Raw genomic sequence first — 17,499 nt, 5'->3', positions numbered from 1 at the left:
AAAATTGAAAATTTTCAAAATAAAGAAAAATGAAAATGAATAAATAAAAATTTAAAAATGAATAACAAAATAAAAAAAATGATCAGAAGTGCTCCTTCCTTTGACAGCCCCTCCCTCCCAACGACTTCACTAGAGTCTATTCAAAGTCATTGGGAGAGGGAGGTGGCCGCCCACCCGAGGATCGGGGCACCCCTCTCTCTCCCTCCATCTATTTTATCTAATGACTTTGCCGAAGTGGCTAGGGTCGCTTGAAAGGAAGGGTGGCTAGAAAGGGAGCACCTCATCTTGTCAACCTCGCCCAGCTAACACTCAGCCCCTCCTGGGTGGGAAATCTTTTTAATTTTTTTAATTTTTATATTTTCTTTTAATTTTTTTAATACTTGTAATTTTAAGCCAAAAACAAATCGCCATGTGGATAAAAAAAATTAAAATTGTGAAGTCCACATGAGGAGCTTCGAGGACCAGTAACAGGTAAGACCAAAAGTGTCATATGCATCAAATTTATAGGAAATATTTTTGAAAAATGAAATTTATAAGATTGAAATTCAAAAAACGTAAAACTTATAGGATTTATACTCTCCTTTTTCTTTAATAAATTAACCTAGAATTTTCATCAGGTATCAATCACAGTCACCGAAAATTATGGGCAAGTTGGAGGACTAGATTTTGCTAAATTAGAACTTCGAGATCATTTTAAGAGAACATAAAGTTTGGGGACTGGAAAAAGAGAACCGCATAAGCATATTCACCACTATACTGGAACTGGACTCTGCTCGAGCTCAACTCTCTCTCTCTCTCTCTCTCTCTCTTCTCCCCGGAGCCCCGCCGACCCGAGCAAACCTTGCAATCTTTCTACCGTCCCGTTCATGCGCCTCAGCCTCTTCCCAACTTCGCCCCGCGCTTTCCGCCACCTCCTCGGCCATCGGCCTTACCCCGACAACCCCGATTCTAGGGTTTCTTGAACCAGCCGCGACACAGAGCCGTTCTTGCTCGAGCCCGAGCTGCTGGTGCCTTAAGAATCCGGCTTGAACCGGCCTCGGACCGGTTTCCTAAGATCCGTTTCAGTTTTTCGGTGCCGCGCCCGCCATAAACTGAACCGGCTTAAGCCCCTTTGTTTGCTCGTTTCTCCAGCTTAAACCCTAACAACCTTCCCTGTCCTTCCGACACCTCTCACCGTCTTGTTCCTCCTCCTCCTCCACCCCATCTCCATCTCCAACGTCTCAATTTCAAGCTCAAATCCAGCTGCCGCCATGGCCCAACCCCCCGAGGTCACCTCTCCCTCACCTCAGCTATTGCGGCTTGTTCATTCTTTGCATTTGAAGTTTGATTGACGGTGCTGCGCTCTGAAAATGTCTCCTGTTGAATGTGGTTTCCATGTGGGACTTCGTTGTAGTGCTTTAACGTTGTCATATGTTGCCTTTGGATTTTAATTCTGTACGTGTTCGTGTGTGTGAAGGCACTGATGTTTCTCGGTTTCCTCTTTGCCGCCCGAGTTGGTTCCTCTAGTTCCTGGATTTTTTTTCTCGATAGATAGTTGTTTTTCATTCACAAATCCGTAAAAACGTACAAACGTGACTTGGCCATTGTCAAAATACCATTTTTCAGCAGGAGACTCGCGCATTTCCAGATTGCTGATTCCTATATATCTTTATGCCATTTCAAATTTTAAGAGTAGTGTTATTGCAGGAAACTACAGAGACAGTGGAGGCCGTTAGCTTTCGTTTCTTCACAGATGATGAAGTCCGGAAGCACAGTGTTACGAAACTTACGAATCCCGTGCTGCTAGATAACGTGCAACGGCCTGTGCCTGGTGGATTGTATGATCCACTGTTGGGGCCTCTAGATGACGCACCGTAAGCCCGTTTCTCCTCCTTTTCGTAATACAATATCACTTGACATATAAGTGTTAAGCCTTTATCAGATTGGAAGCTCTGGGTTCTTGGAGCTATGCTTTTTGATTTTCGTGCTTTTGCCATTGCTTGGCACCACCTTCCTGATTAGTTTTTAGGAGGCTTTACCTGGGCGGTTCTGAATTTGCCTTGTTGAATTTCTTTATTTGCTGAGACTATGATCTTGAGGTGCTGATTTATTTGCAACCTGTGTTACAAATTCATTTCTTTCTTTTGTGATTTCAATATTAGGAACCGCTGTATTCTGATATATCTGATTCCTCTTTGGCAGCTGCAAATCCTGTGGTGAAAAAGCATATTATTGCCCAGGACACTGTGGGCACATTGATCTCGTCCATCCTGTGTATAATCCTCTGCTTTTTAATGTTCTCCACAACCTTATAAGAAGGACTTGTTTCTTCTGCAATCATTTTAGGGAAAGTAGAAGCCAGGTAATTGAAATTTAAAATCATATTGTATCAAAAATCATTGAGCCATTAGTTCTACCTTTTTTTAAGTCCTCGCTAACATTATCTTTATATTTTTGTAACTGAAGATTGAAAAATATGTTGCTCAACTCGAACTGATTGCAAGAGGTGATGTCATTGGGGCAAAGAAATTGGATTCGTTTCTGCCAACTGATTCATCATTTTCAGAGGATGGAAATGTCTGCGATGTATCGAGTTCTGCTCTGAGTTCCGAATCACATGATGAAAGTTCCACGTATATGAAGGAAAAGCAGCAGTGGACTTCACTTCAATTTAGTGAAGCAATGTCAATTTTGAATAAGTTTATGAAGCCCAAATCTAAGGAGTGCAAGAACTGCAAAGCTAAAAACCCTACTGTCACTAAACCTACATTTGGATGGTTTCACATGGTATGTGAACTCATTTTAACTTTTGAAGTTGAATTGGAGGAAATTTCACTATGGGGAACTTATATGGGGAACTTATTTGAGAAAAGAAAAGGAGGGGAAAAAGGAGATTTGTGGAGGTACAACGTTATTGCTTTAGATTTAGTTTGACATTTTTCTTGAAGATCTATTCCCATGTCTTTGAAACCAAGGAGTCGTTTCTATATATAAAGCTGGTGTGAAAATGTTACTATTTCTTATTTTCTCTGCCATAGGAAGGCATTTAATGAGATGTGATATTTTCATGTACCTATTCTAACCTTGAGATTATGTTGCCTAAAGTGGACACGTCTGATTAACACTTCTTTCCCATTCCTTTTAATGGTACTTTTTTTTTTAAACTGGTAAAAAAAAAGAGTTCATTGGAAATAAGAACTCAACCTTACACTATTTGTTTGCCCATTGAATTTGATTCCTGTCTTAGATTGATATTGTTGTTACTAATGCATGATTACTAAGTTCAGATGACCCTGTTGATAAAGTAAAATGGCTTCATTTCTCATCCAAATAATTGTAGGCTGTTATAGTGAATTACAAAAATAGATTCAACATTCAACTTTCTAGTTGTTTAGGACCATTTTATCTAGGATATATTGCATATACATTTTTGGGACTAAATTAGAAGTTTTGCTTTATAACAGCAAGGTATGTCGGGTGCTGAGACTAGAGCAAACATTATTAAAGGGCGTGAGTTAAAGGGGCCGTTAGCTGATGGAGATGATGAGGATTCTGTGCTTGAGGCAGAAGATGAACAAAATGTCGGCCTATATGGGAAAGGCGTAGATACCACTGAGACAGATACATCTACCATTGCATCTGAGAAAACCAATACAGGAAAAGGACATGGTAAAAAAGGTGCCAAGGTGCCTCGTGAGTATTTGAAGCAGAAGCATTTCTTCTCAGGACCATTATTGCCTTCAACGGTATGTTATTTGCCAAGATGGGTTATCGGGTCGTAATCGCATGCCATATATATTTTAAATTTTTATCAGCAGTCACATTCCTTTCAATCTAGGGAAGCTATTTGAGTTAGACACATACCATGTCTGCTAGAAATTATTTGTGTTCTTTAGTAAAAGATTTGTAAAGGAAGGACCTCTGGCATGTTACTTCTTTCTGTCTTTTGGACTACAAGGGTGTACAGAAATCAAGGGACCTCTAAGGTAGTTGAGATTCTATAAGCACTTTAGTTACAGAAGTGATATTTTTGTATTGCTAGATACAATTGTCTTAATTCTCTCGTTCCTTTGTTGACTTCTTTCTGTAAACGTACCCTCTGCATCTCAATATTCTTCGATGAAAGTTATATTTCATCATATGAAGAAAAATAAGAAAAGGAAGATCCTATCCCCTCTCTTGTCTTAGAAAACAAATACTTTATGCCCGTCCTGAGCATTGTAATTTGTCTTTGTACAATTGTCAGAAACATAAATATGAGAGCTGTGATTTCAACAGGTGAAAGAGCTTGTAAAACTTCTTTGGGAAAATGAAGCACGCTTATGCTCATTTATCAGCGACATTCAGCAGCAGAGTACTGGAACAGAAGCAGGACATTCCATGTTTTTCTTGGAGACTATTCTTGTGCCTCCAATCAAATTTCGTCCCCCTTCCAAGGGAGGTGATTCAGTAAGTTATCTCATTCTCAATGATCTGTTTAACTTACCGTGGCAGAGAATTTCTCAGCAGTTCGCAAATTGCAAGTATCTCTTTTTTAGAACAAGAATTCTGTGGAGCCTTATCATTTTTCCCATTGTCTTCTCTCAATCACTCCATTAGTAGTGACTGATGACAATAAGCCAATCAAATGGGATCCTTTATTGTACTTCTCGGAGAAGCATCATTCAAGATATATATTAACCATCCTAGAATCCAAGCCCATATGCCATCAGTTAATGTGGAAGTTTGTCTTCTGGTGGACTCATTTCCCTTTTGAAATCTTCTTTGGCTTGTTGAGATTTGCCTTAATCAGATGTGTCTTAATCTGTTTATCTTTTGATGATCTTCTAATGGTAGGTGATGGAGCATCCTCAAACTGTTTTATTAACTAAGGTACTGCAGTCCAACATATCTCTGGGAAATGCTCATATTAACAAGTTGGAGCGTAGGAGCATTATTAGCCGGTGGATGGATCTTCAACAATCTGTAAATGTGCTATTTGATAGCAAAACTGCTGGGGGTTAGTGTTATGATATATTCTTTTTCGCTTATTTTCATAGGGATGATCCGATTTTTGTGTGATCTTCACATTCGGATAATTGTCAGTGCTTATGCAGATGTGTTTTTTCCTTGGGTAGGTCCAGGTCAAAGAGATGTGGCTTCAGGAATATGTCAGCTGTTAGAGAAGAAGGAAGGCCTCTTCCGCCAGAATATGATGGGCAAAAGGGTCAATTACGCATGTCGATCTGTTATATCACCGGATCCATATCTAGCAGTTAATGAAATCGGCATTCCTCCATATTTCGCCTTAAGATTAACCTATCCTGAGGTAAATTCTTACTTTTGCAGGAATATGATTGTTGGATTTATAATTAATTAATTTCAAAAACTTGTTCAAGTGATCGACATGGAGTATGTAGTTATGTACAGTAATCGAAAAAGTCTATGCTTAATTAGACCGAAACTATATGCCAAGTGGACATAGTTCTTTCTGCTTCTGATGCTTTATTGGATATTTTTGGGGTGCTGATTATCCCAGTTTTTCTTGTTCTAACAAATGTACAGAAAGTCATGCCTTGGAATATTGTTGATTTGCGAAAAGCCATTATCAACGGCCCTGATGTACATCCTGGAGCCACGCACTACATTGAGAAATTCTGTCGTCCTTCCAAACTACTAAATGAAAAAAAAAGGCGAATAACAATATCTAGAAAATTACCATCCTCGAGAGGCGTGGTCACCCAACCTGGAAGAAATTCTGATCATGAGTTTGAGGGCAAAGTCGTGCATCGCCACTTGCGAGACGGGGATATAGTGTTGGTCAATAGACAGGTATCTTTTAATTTGACATGAGGACATATTCTAATTGTTTTATTAAAGTTTTAAGTACATGACATGAAGGCATAACTCCTTTAATTATCTAGTGAGAAGCTTCAAGACATACAAAGGTGCTTGGCTTAGAATTAAATTGACCAGTTAGATGAATGTATACTTGTCTGTTCTTCCCCTTGCTATTGAGGAAAATTGACTTGATTTTGCATGGCAGCCTACACTTCACAAGCCCAGTATAATGGCACATGTTGTACGTGTGTTGAAGGGGGAGAAAACCCTCCGAATGCACTACGCAAATTGCAGGTTTGATTGATCGTCAATAAGAATCCATATTTGAAGTTAGTTTTAGTATCTGCTGAGTTTAATTTATCTAGTTCTGCCTGTTCTCAGCACGTATAATGCTGATTTTGATGGTGATGAAATGAATGTCCACTTTCCTCAAGATGAAATCTCACGTGCTGAAGCGTACAACATTGTGAATGCCAACAATCAATATGTTAAGCCTACAAATGGATCTCCAATTCGAGCATTGATCCAAGTATTTATTCTTCAGTACTCTCAAAATTCAGCTTGTTCTGTTATTCAGATTTGTTGTGCATAAACTGATTTTGTTTATGCTCTTGTATTGGCAGGATCATATTGTTAGTGCTGCTTTATTAACAAAGAAGGATACGTTTCTGAGCTATAATGAATTCAATCAGCTTCTTTACAGTTCAGGTGTTTGCACTTCTAGGTCGGGTTCTGTCGCAAGACCTGGTCAGAAGGTTGTCGTTAGTTTTGAAGAGAATTTGCATTACCCAATGCCCGCAATATTGAAACCAGAGCCTTTGTGGACAGGAAAACAGGTAGCAAATAATGTTAAAGATATTAGTTAAGTTGATAATCCATTATATTGATGTCGTTTGGCTGATTAAAAATTTATCATGTTTTCTAGAGGGACCTTTTACTTATGTTGATAAATCCATTTCTGCCTACGGACAATGAGCCTTCATTGTAACTGATTATCTTGATACTATCCCAATGTGTTCTTATAGGTCATCACTGCAGTGATGGACCATTTAACCCGAGGTCACCCACCTTTTAGTGTGGAGAAGCAGGGAAAGATACCTTCTGATTTTTTCAAGCGAAAAATTGGAAAGGAAGACCAGCACCGAAAAGATAAATCCAGTAATGGGAAAGAAGCTGGGAGAGATAATTTAAAAAAAACTGAAGAGCCTGGAGAAGACACTGTCTTCATCTTCAAGAACTACTTGATTGCTGGGGTCATCGATAAGGCTCAATTTGGCGACTACGGTCTGGTCCATACAATTCAGGAGTTTTATGGCTCAAATGCAGCTGGGATTTTGCTTTCTGCATTCAGTCGATTATTTACAACTTTTCTTCAGGTCAAGTCTCTGCTGCTTTACCTTAGGCATATTAATTATGGTTTACTTTCTTAGATGAAATAAAGGTTCTAGTGTTGCTCTAGAAGCAAGTGGGGCTACTCTCATTGTCACGACTTGCATTATTTAATTATGATGATTCAGATGCATGGGTTCACGTGTGGAGTAGATGATCTTCTCTTGAGGAAGAATAAGGATGAAAAGAGGAAGGCGCAACTTGAGGAATGTGAAAGATGTGGAGAAGAAGTCCATCGTGGAGTTGTTGGGGCTAAGAAATCTGATAGCCTAGGTACTTTCTTTGATGCTTTGAGTGATTTTCAATTTGAGTATGCTGATGGATGACATTACGAGCCTATAGTTGTAAATTTCTCTCATTTCCGACATTGGAGAATAATTTACTGTGTTCTGAAGAGAGTTGCATGAGAAGTTGAGTGATCCTGTACTTTTATTAAACTTCAACCGCGTTTGTGCCTTTCTTTTATTTTCATGTTTACATCTTCTGTCAATGTGTGATTTCAGTTTTTGGAACATTTTCAATAAATACTTCATTTAGAGATCTGTAGTATTACCTACTTTTAATGTGAATCCTTTTGTTTCTTATTTGATTTACCAGTATATTTTACTTAATTGTAGTTGTATATTAGTGTATTTGCAACTTAAGTTCTGTTATGTGCCTTCAGCTGGGGCAGTAGTGCTGGGTGAATTGAGATTTTGTGGATAGGGGTTGAATTTTAAAATTTGAAGTCCCTGATTAATTGATTTTCTGTGAGCTTGTGAATCAAGAAAGTTATGGCTATGGCTTATCTGCTTCGATTTATTTATCACAGATCCATTGGATTTGCAAATGAGGATTGAAGAAGTTATTCGCAGCAATGGGGAGGCAGCATTAACAAATTTGGACAGGCGGATGATTAGTAAGCTGAATGAGTTGAGTAGCAATAAGATCGAGAAAGACCTTCTTTCTGAAGGGTTGTTAAAGCCCACAGGGAAGAATTGCATCTCGTTGATGACCACTTCTGGAGCCAAAGGTGGCAGTGTGAGTGCTCATGCTTCTGATTTCACTTGTCTCATTTATTTACACTACTGACAATTATTCACTACCCATTTGTTACTTTTTTGTTCTCAGATGCCTTATAATTATATTGCCTCTCCTTTGTTATGTTTTGCAGCTGCCTCTACTGTTTTATGCCTCTTTCTTTTCCAGATCAATTGCATGTATTTTTGGTTCTTTGTCAAGTTATTTTTGTCTTCGAGAAGGATTCATCAGGATTTGATTGAAACTACACAAATCAGAGTAGTCTCATTTTAGCCATAACTTGTCCTTTTAATTTCGTCTTTCTTTTTGCTATCTTCAACTCCTTTAACTTTGAATGCAGGCCAACTTCCAGCAGATATCTTCTCATTTGGGTCAACAGGAACTAGAAGGCAAACGAGTTCCTAGAATGGTCTCCGGGAAGACTCTGCCTTCCTTTCCTCCATGGGATTGGGCATCTCGTGCTGGAGGCTTTATCATTGATCGTTTTCTTACTGGTCTACGTCCACAGGAATATTACTTCCATTGCATGGCTGGCCGTGAAGGGTATACAAACATTGATTTGACTGCTCTTCCTTGACATCACTTTCATCCAAGTTGGATTAGAAGTTTAGTTTAGCAGTTGACTTATTTTTATATGGTCATAATTGTAAGTGTTATCTCTGAAAAGTTAAAAGAATTGTAGGTTCTAGGGTGAAAAAGTTTAAATAGCTGACACCGGTAGTCAATTAGAGGTTGTGTGCTCGGTGTATACTTGGTTGTCCATCTGGATTCCACCGTGTGCTTGTTGAAAATAGTCTCTCAAATTCTGAGATACATTGTTTTTATTTATTTTTTATTTTTATTTTTTTAACCACGAGATACATGCTGTTAGAGATCAAAATCTGGTAGAAGCAGCTTTTATCTTCAGGTTATAAACTATCATCTCTGAGTTCTCCTTCCTCTGTTGTTTCCAGATTATCTTGCTGATGTTGCTGAGTGGTGTCTGGTTATGAATTAGAATGTGAATTAGAACGGTGCTCCCATTACTTGTATTACGTTCTAAGTTCCCCAACTTAAGTGTGCACCTTTCTTCGATATCAGAAGAGCTAGTTCTACATAACTAGACTTAGGTAATAGAATTTCTTTGGATAATTTGTGCTAATCTTTTTCCTTTTTCTCTCCTATCCTCAGGTTAGTTGATACTGCAGTTAAAACATCTCGTAGCGGATACCTTCAGAGATGCCTAGTAAAAAATCTCGAGTGTCTAAAAGTTTGTTATGACCATAGTGTCCGTGACCATGATGGTTCCATTGTCCAATTTTATTACGGAGAAGATGGAGTTGACGTCCACAAAACAAGCTTTGTTGCAAAATTTGATATCCTGTCATCGGTAAAGAACTGTTAATCTAATATATGCACTTTTTTTTCCAACATTGCTAGTTATCTTATTGTTTCTGTTGTCCCCACTTGTGTGATTCAGAATCTTGATATAATGAGAGAAAAATGTTCAGCTGAGCTACAGAAGCGCAATGGTTACATTGGGGATCTGCCCAAAGCTCTTAGACTTAAGGCCGAAAAATTCATGAAAGAAAGAAATCAAAGAACCTCTGCATCTTCGAAGAAGGTCATGTTAAAGCCTAAGGAGTTCATGAGATCAGTTGAGTATAAATACTTCTCGAGCCTTGCCCAGCCGGGGGAGCCGGTTGGTGTAGTCGCTGCTCAGTCTGTTGGGGAACCCTCAACTCAAATGACGTAATTTCTAATTATCTCTGCAATAATCGCTTCTGTTTGTTCCTTTCTTGTATTTCTTTTGTTCTTTAGCATAGACTTTGTGTTTTATTTCATGCTTTGGTCTGTGATTGACTGCCCATTAAGTCTGTTAATTGTCTCTAGGTTATGAAATATGAAGGGTCACTCTAATTGCACTGACTTTCGTTTTAATTCCAGATTAAACACTTTCCATCATGCGGGCCGAGGAGAGATGAATGTGACGCTTGGGATCCCGCGCCTGCAAGAGATACTGATGAGTGCCTCTGCCGAGATAAAGACGCCAATTATGACTTGTCCCCTAAGGGAGGGGAGTTCAAAGTGAGTGTCTATCTTATTGCTGAACAATGTCCTTCGATTTGTCTTATGGTAGGCTGATGTGTTACTAAACATAGATTGTTCTGTAGATTTACACTTTTTCGTTAAAAGAAGATATGCTGTATCATTAGCACTAATGGAAAATTTGACACTAGTCGGTGTAGCAGTTGGATTAAAAGGAAAGAAATTCTGGATGGTAAAGGAGGGAGTGGCAAGCCAAATCTAGGAGGGGAAGAAATTTAGCATGATGAGAGAGATGGAGTTTCGTCTGTGATATTTCTTTATACCATATATTTTTGTGGGTGTTGTCATTCTTCTTTGTGCTCTTCATAGAGCTTCTTTTATGTTCGCCAATTATGTTGTTTGCCATGATATGGGCATGAAGGGCAAAAGGGGCACCAGGAGTGATTGAAACCATGTTGAAGTTCTGATTGGCAACGATTGTAAATTTTCCTAGCGGCTTCTCTTATGAGGGCACTAGAGCTATCAATGATGTTGATCCTGTGGACCTCTATCATCAATACGAATTGATCTGCTTTCTCTTCTATTTTCATTCTCTCTAGATTGTAAAATTATCATTTTGTGCTGATGGAGAAGTTTATCTTTTATATTCAGGGAAGATGCTGCTCTCCTTGCTCAGAAGTTGAAGAAGCTTGCTGTGGCTGATCTGATAGACAGCATGGAAGTAGCACTTGTCCCATTCGAAGTTCAAGACCACCTTATTTGCAGAATCTACAAGCTGAAAATGAAGCTCAACAAACCAAAAGTCTGCTCCATAACACGATGTGAGGAGGTTCTAGAATCTGCATACTTAAGGGCCCTGGAAGATGCAATACAAGCCCACATCCTATTGCTCTCGAAAATCAGTGGCATAAAGAACTTCTCACCTGAGTCGGGATCAAAGGCATCTGAGACTGGAGAAGGTGATGTAGGAGATGTCACCGTGAATGCGAGTAATGGTGACGAAGACGAGGTTGATGGAGATGAGGGGGATGACATGGAGGATCTTGGGTATGATGGGCAAAAGCGTAAACAGCAAGGGAATGACGACATGGACTATGAAGATGGGGCCACGGAGGGGCAGCAGGCTGGAGGACTCGAGAAAGAAGATGACCGTGGGGAGAATGAACGGGAGGGTAATGAGGAAGATGATGAAATGAGAATGGAGGATGATGCCCTACATGAAACCTCGGAATTGGAGGGAACTTCAAAACAAATGAAAGGTGATAAAAAGAGAAAATCAAAGAATAAAAGCAAGAGCAAGGGATTCCCGAAGAAGGAGACCGATAGAGCAATCTATGTGAAAGCTGAGGGATTGGACTTTGAGGTCCATTTCAGGTTCACCGATGAACCTCACATTCTGCTTGCACAGGTACTTTATATCTGTCTCCATTTCCTTCACAATTATACGCATTTAGACACATTTATTAACTCATATGGCTATTATTATTACTTTTGGGATTCACCAATACTTCATACTAGATGCTAGAAATTGAGATTCACTAAGGTTGAAACAGCATAAGCATGATATTTTTCAAAGAAACAGTATAAGCACGTGTCATGTGACACGTCAACTCAAACTCTCAGCCTTCATCTCTCCTCGTTATTATTATTATCTTTCCATTGCTCAGCCAACATCTGTTGGCTTGGTGGTCTTCATTGGAGATTGATCTCAGTCTCACCAACCATTCTTTTGAAAAATCGAGAAAAATACAGAAGAAAGGAAAAAATGCATTAGATCGCAGTTATCCTGTGTACTGCTATCTTATACGTCTTATGAAAGTGGAGCTTAAGACTTTTTATTTAATATATTTGGAGTAGTAGTTTGTTTTCCTCAATGAGAAACAGCTCAGAGGATTTGTTTCTGTGTTGATGGAGGTCTTATGGTAGTATTTCTGCCTAACTACGATGTTTACTTGCCGATCTAGATTGCTCAGAAAGTGGCCAAGAGGGTGTACATCAGGAGCTGCGGAAAGATCGAGAGCTGCCAAGTGATCACCTGCAAGGAGAACCAAGTCATCTACTATGGAGATGACCCCAAGAACCGAGAGGAGATCAAGCCCAGGGAGAAGGAATCAATCCCGGCCATCCAGACGAATGGGGTTGACTTTGCCGCAACTTGGCAACTCCAAGACGTGCTCGAGACCCGGTACATCTACTCCAACGACATTCATGCAATGCTCACAAAGTATGGAGTGGAAGCTGCCCGAGAAACCATCATGAGGGAGGTCCAGCACGTGTTCAAGTCATATGGTATCTCTGTGGATATTCGGCATTTGACTTTAATCGCAGACTATATGACCCAGTCAGGGGGGTACCGGCCGATGAGCAGGCTTGGCGGGATTGCGGAGTCGGTCTCGCCCTTCGGGAAGATGTCGTTCGAGACGGCCTCAAAGTTCATAGTCGAGGCAGCCTGTCATGGGGAGGTAGATAATTTGGAGACCCCATCCTCAAGGATTTGCCTGGGGTTGCCCGTTAATATGGGCACGGGATCTTTTGATCTGTTGCAGAAAATTGAAGTTTGAGGTGTAAGTTGTGGAACGCAGATTGGCTTACAGATTTATCGATTGATATTGTATAGAGTCTGCCCGTTAGTTCAGGTTTCGATGCAAAAGTGATGTGCCTGAAAATTTTGTGCCTACCAATGAAAGTTTTGGTGGGAAGCGATGTATCCGAAATTTTGTAGCATTGTAAGTTTTTCTGCTAGAAGGAAAACTTCATTATACAAAGATCAAAGATTTATCCCATTCCTTTAAAGAACCGTTTATCGGACTTCTATTAGTTAGATCAATTTTTTTTGTTGTACTCTTTTACTCTTATCACTAAGCATTGGTTCGCTGACTTGCAGATGGTTGTGAATCTTGTGGTCATTGCTTAAAGGGAACGGATAAGCTCCGGATCAGCTCTTAATTAATTCTTTTGACTGATTGGATCAGGCCTTAAGGGAGCAAAATCAACTTAATAATAGAATTATTTATTCATTTATTTGAAAATGAAGGGAGCCAACTGTTAATGGAAAATCGAAGTTTCCCCTTTCCCAGAAGAAGCTTTCGATTCGTCGAGCTTTGATTCCAACAATCTCGGCCTGGATTCCGGTGGGAGTCGCTCTCAGGCAGATTAAAATTTAATACATCCCCTGTTTTCTGGCCCCGGACCAAGCCAAGACATTTCGATCGTCATCATCCGGCTGTTTCCCCTTTGGCCCCCCTTGTCAATTCTGATCCACCGAGTCTATGCAAAATGATGGAAATTGCTTTGCAGTTAAAGCGAGGCATATCCACCGGTTCCCTCCGGATGAGCCTCAGTAGGTTTGTGTTGCAATCTCTTGGTCCATTAAAATGTTAATGTGGTTCCGAGTTTGTTTCGATGCCTCGTGCTATAGCCTGTTATCTTTGCCTGGATCAGATGGTGCTATCACATCACGTATTATTATCTTGCAAGGCATGTTAGTAGCTTGATTTTCTGATTTCTTCTTCCTCGTTGATTTTCTGATTTCTTCGTCCTCATCCAAAATTAAATTCTATCAGGCAATTCACACGACAGAGTAGGCTTGGCGCAACAATCTGGGATTGAGCTTTGGCAAGCAGTTGTTACTCGATCCAATGGGGAGTATGAGCTCATGGTGCCTTAGAACCTCAAGTTGACCAAGCAGCTGCTGTTCATGCCTTGCAGAAGGGACGTGGGGGGGAGTAGAGGACTTGCTGAATGAAGGAATCAACGGCAACAGCATCGGCTTGGATGGGAGAATGGCATTGCACATTGCAGCCTAAGAAGGCCACCCCATTGTCGCCGGCTCATTTTGGTCTTAATTGTATGAGTCCACCTTGTGACGAACAGCTGCCGATGCCAAGTATTACTGGAATTTGGAAGCATACAACATATTGAAAGCTTAGGGAGCGGAAGTCCCCTGTAGGACGTGAATGAAACTTATTTATGAAGATTTTCTTTTATGTTATGATTTCTTGAAAACCAGGAGGATACCAATGGCCGCTGCAAATCCTCGAGAAATCTTGGAGCTTAATCATCTGGGAATTGCAGTTCGGAAGCTGATGATAATCCAAGGGTAAGAGCTCCTTCAAGGAGAATGAGAACTGGCTATTATGCTACCTCTCCAATAGCTTGTTCTCGATAAGTTTAATGCGATAATATCGTGATTATTAAGTGCTTTTGATCTCAATTTTTAATAAGCCTTCTGTTGACAGGGGAAACTATCAAGTGGCTAAATGGAATGGTCCGAAGGTTGCCATCTAGATATACTATCAAGAAAGTTTCAGAATCTGATAGAGAGCACGTAATCCCCAATGTATCCTCCCAGTTTCAAAGATATACGGGGAGACGATGTGATATTTGAATGATACAGACGATAAAAACGATCCATACATCAGAAAGTATCTTCTTTGATGTAAACTATTGGCATAGTTTTGTGATTAGAAATACATTCAAGCACGAGTTAGTGCTGCTGGAGAAGGTTCGGCATCCCAACGTGGTTCAGTTCGTTGAAGCTGTTATCCCGAACATTGCCATGATGATAGTTGCAGAGTATCACCCCAAAGTAACAATAAGTTGATTTATGTTATCCATATCACTGTCATGCTTCCCCGTGCCGTCGATAGCAACGGCCCTCTCTGCAATTCCTCGTTTACTTTAGGTGATCTTGGAACTTATATTCAAAAGAAAGTGTCCAATATTTTGCTGGATAGTAGTGGCCAACCGAGGTTCGGTTTGATATGATTGTCGAAGATCTCACACGATAAAGCTAAGGTAGCACAGCGCAAGGCTTGTGCTGAACTCATTTATGAGTGAAGAACAAAGTAAACGGGGTATACAAAGCACCTCAATATAAACGAGCTGCAAGAAATTAAAGAAGAGAACAAAGAAGAAAAAGGAAGAAAATGGACCTAATTAAGTAAACAAATTACATAAAGAAGGGGTAATTCCGTGAATAGCAAAAATCCACTGAAACCAAACTGAAATAAAGGCTGGAAGCATAGAAGAGATCGGATTCTCCAAGTCCTCCTCAAAAGTCCTTCGGTTCCTCTCAGACCAATATAAGCGATGAAGAAACGGATAACATTCCGCAGCTTCTCGTGACTACGCCTCGAACATATGAAATTTCGACTTTTAATGATATCCTCGAAAGAATTTGGGAAGCAAGCACTTATACAAGCGGCTTTCAAAACATTACTCTGAAGGATAAAGGCAAAGTCGCAGTGACATAAAAAGATGATCAACAGAAAAGTTAAAAATAGCAAGTTATAATATGTGTTGGTGAATGCAAATTCGTACCTTCTATATATGCCTAGATATAAAACTCTATCGCCACAGCAACAAAGTGGTTTATCAGCAGTGATCAATTTTAGTTACTAAAAAGTCGCATTTAACAACTAAAATATACTTCAACCATATATATATATATATATATATATTTAGTTGCTAATTCCTTTAGCTACTAAGCTGCTACAACTAAAATGCAATCAAATTATTTTAGTTGGTATAAACTTTAGCAAATATATTTTGTTCTTTAACAACTGAAATCATAGTTTCTAAAGAATTTATTAGTTGCTAAATGAATTCTTTAACAGCTACATTTTTAACTTTACTAAGAGGTGAAATGTAGTTGGTATTATAACAACTAAAAAAATTTAGTTGCATATGAGTTGTCACAACTCAATAGCTAAAGGGCATAGCAACTAAATATATGTATGATTAAAAAATATTTTAGTTGTTAAAAGTGACTTTTTAGCAACTAAAATTGAGTAATTAGTTGCTAATAAATTACTTTGTTGCAGTGCACATATATACAATTTAAACACACATATGACTGGATATAAAATTCTATAACATATACACGTTTTTATCAATATACTATGAATATAGTTAAGAGCTTAGCCCACTATTCGTAGGTCCAGGGGCGAAGCCAAGATTTTTATCTGGGGGGCAAATTTATACTTTTGGGGCAAAATTTAAAAATTTCAAAGTTCAGGGAGGGTAAAGTGCTAATTTTACATAAAAAAAACATATACTTTTGGGGTAAAATTTAAAATTTTCAAAGTTCAGGGAGGGCAATTGCCCCCTGCTCCTTCATTGGCTCCGCCCCTGCGTAGGTCGGCGTCCCTCTTCCTCAGAGGTTGGTTCAACGTGTATGTGGAGTGTCTCGCTAATGTATATTCGAAGACAATCCAAGGAGATTAATAGTCATATATAGTATACATAGATTAGTCTTTTATTGTAAGTGTCAATTTTGATTTGAGTATCATCTCTGTAACCTTAATTGATGTATCATTCACAGTATAAATGTACTAAACAGCAATTTCTCACACAGAGGGATGATTGAGTGATAGATCAATCATGATGATAGTCGATCGAAATGCCTTAAACAGCAATTGCAAGAGACTCGTCAAGTCAACATTAAATTCCATAATTAGAAATGTACTAATTTATGCATAATTTATTCGATTGAAAGACACTAACTAGTTAAATATATCATCTAAAGCTACCGCCTAATATTCCAATATTCATTATAAAAAATATATGATATGAGAGGCCAGCATTCATCGGGTCCCTTAAGTGACATTGTCACGACTTAGTTCTTAGTTCACTTGGAACTTGGAAGGACACATATCATCCGGCTGGAAAGCATATTTTATTTTAGGGTTAATCACCTAGAAAATATCGACTTTTGTACTTTTTTTTTCCTAAATATAATACAATTTTTAAAAAATAGCACAGAAAGACACGACATTTGCATTTTTTTCTTAAATATAGCATGACTTTTGAATAGTAGCATAGAAAGATATGATATTTGCACTTTTTCCTAAATATAGCACAACTTTTAAAAAATAGTACGGAAATGCATTTATTTAAATAATAGCACGGAAAGGCATTTATTTAAAAATAGCACGAAAAGGCATTTATTTAAATAGCAAGGAAAGACATTTGCACTTTTTCAAGATTATTAAATAATATCTATACATATTATAAAATCCTCTCATTTATTTCAAGTATATTATGTTATATAAATTATAAAAATTAAATAAATCAAGAAATCAAATTTTATGATGAGATATCTTAAAAAAAAATATTTTTTATTAAAAATAACTCCGAAAATACAAAAAATAAAATCTAGAAAATTTCATTCAGAAAATTATATTGCCTTCAAATGGAAATCACTATAGTATCCAAAAGATTTTATGATATGTTTTTGTCTTTTTAAATGGACTATTGTAA

At 38.6% G+C, this 17,499-nt stretch overlaps 1 protein-coding gene across 1 annotated transcript; it reads left to right on the top strand.

The window, feature by feature from the left end:
• Window positions 1-790: 790 nt before the first annotated feature.
• On the top strand, window positions 791-13,077 carry LOC116203692 (DNA-directed RNA polymerase I subunit 1). The gene is made up of 21 exons (XM_031535559.1): window positions 791-1,268; window positions 1,687-1,853; window positions 2,182-2,341; window positions 2,446-2,766; window positions 3,444-3,725; window positions 4,258-4,428; window positions 4,816-4,978; window positions 5,097-5,287; window positions 5,524-5,790; window positions 6,005-6,093; window positions 6,181-6,328; window positions 6,423-6,635; window positions 6,825-7,175; window positions 7,317-7,461; window positions 8,000-8,208; window positions 8,549-8,751; window positions 9,379-9,577; window positions 9,668-9,939; window positions 10,135-10,275; window positions 10,888-11,644; window positions 12,201-13,077. The coding sequence occupies exons 1-21, from the start codon at window positions 1,251-1,253 to the stop codon at window positions 12,795-12,797; spliced, it is 5,064 nt and encodes a 1,687-aa protein (XP_031391419.1). The 5' UTR covers window positions 791-1,250; the 3' UTR covers window positions 12,798-13,077.
• The last annotated feature ends 4,422 nt before the right edge of the window (window positions 13,078-17,499 follow it).

This window comes from Punica granatum, chromosome 4 (genome assembly GCF_007655135.1).
Source record: "Punica granatum isolate Tunisia-2019 chromosome 4, ASM765513v2, whole genome shotgun sequence".
NCBI lineage: Eukaryota > Viridiplantae > Streptophyta > Magnoliopsida > Myrtales > Lythraceae > Punica > Punica granatum.
The sequence above is the reverse complement of the archived record's forward strand: the minus strand, read 5'-3'. Positions and strand labels throughout refer to the sequence as shown.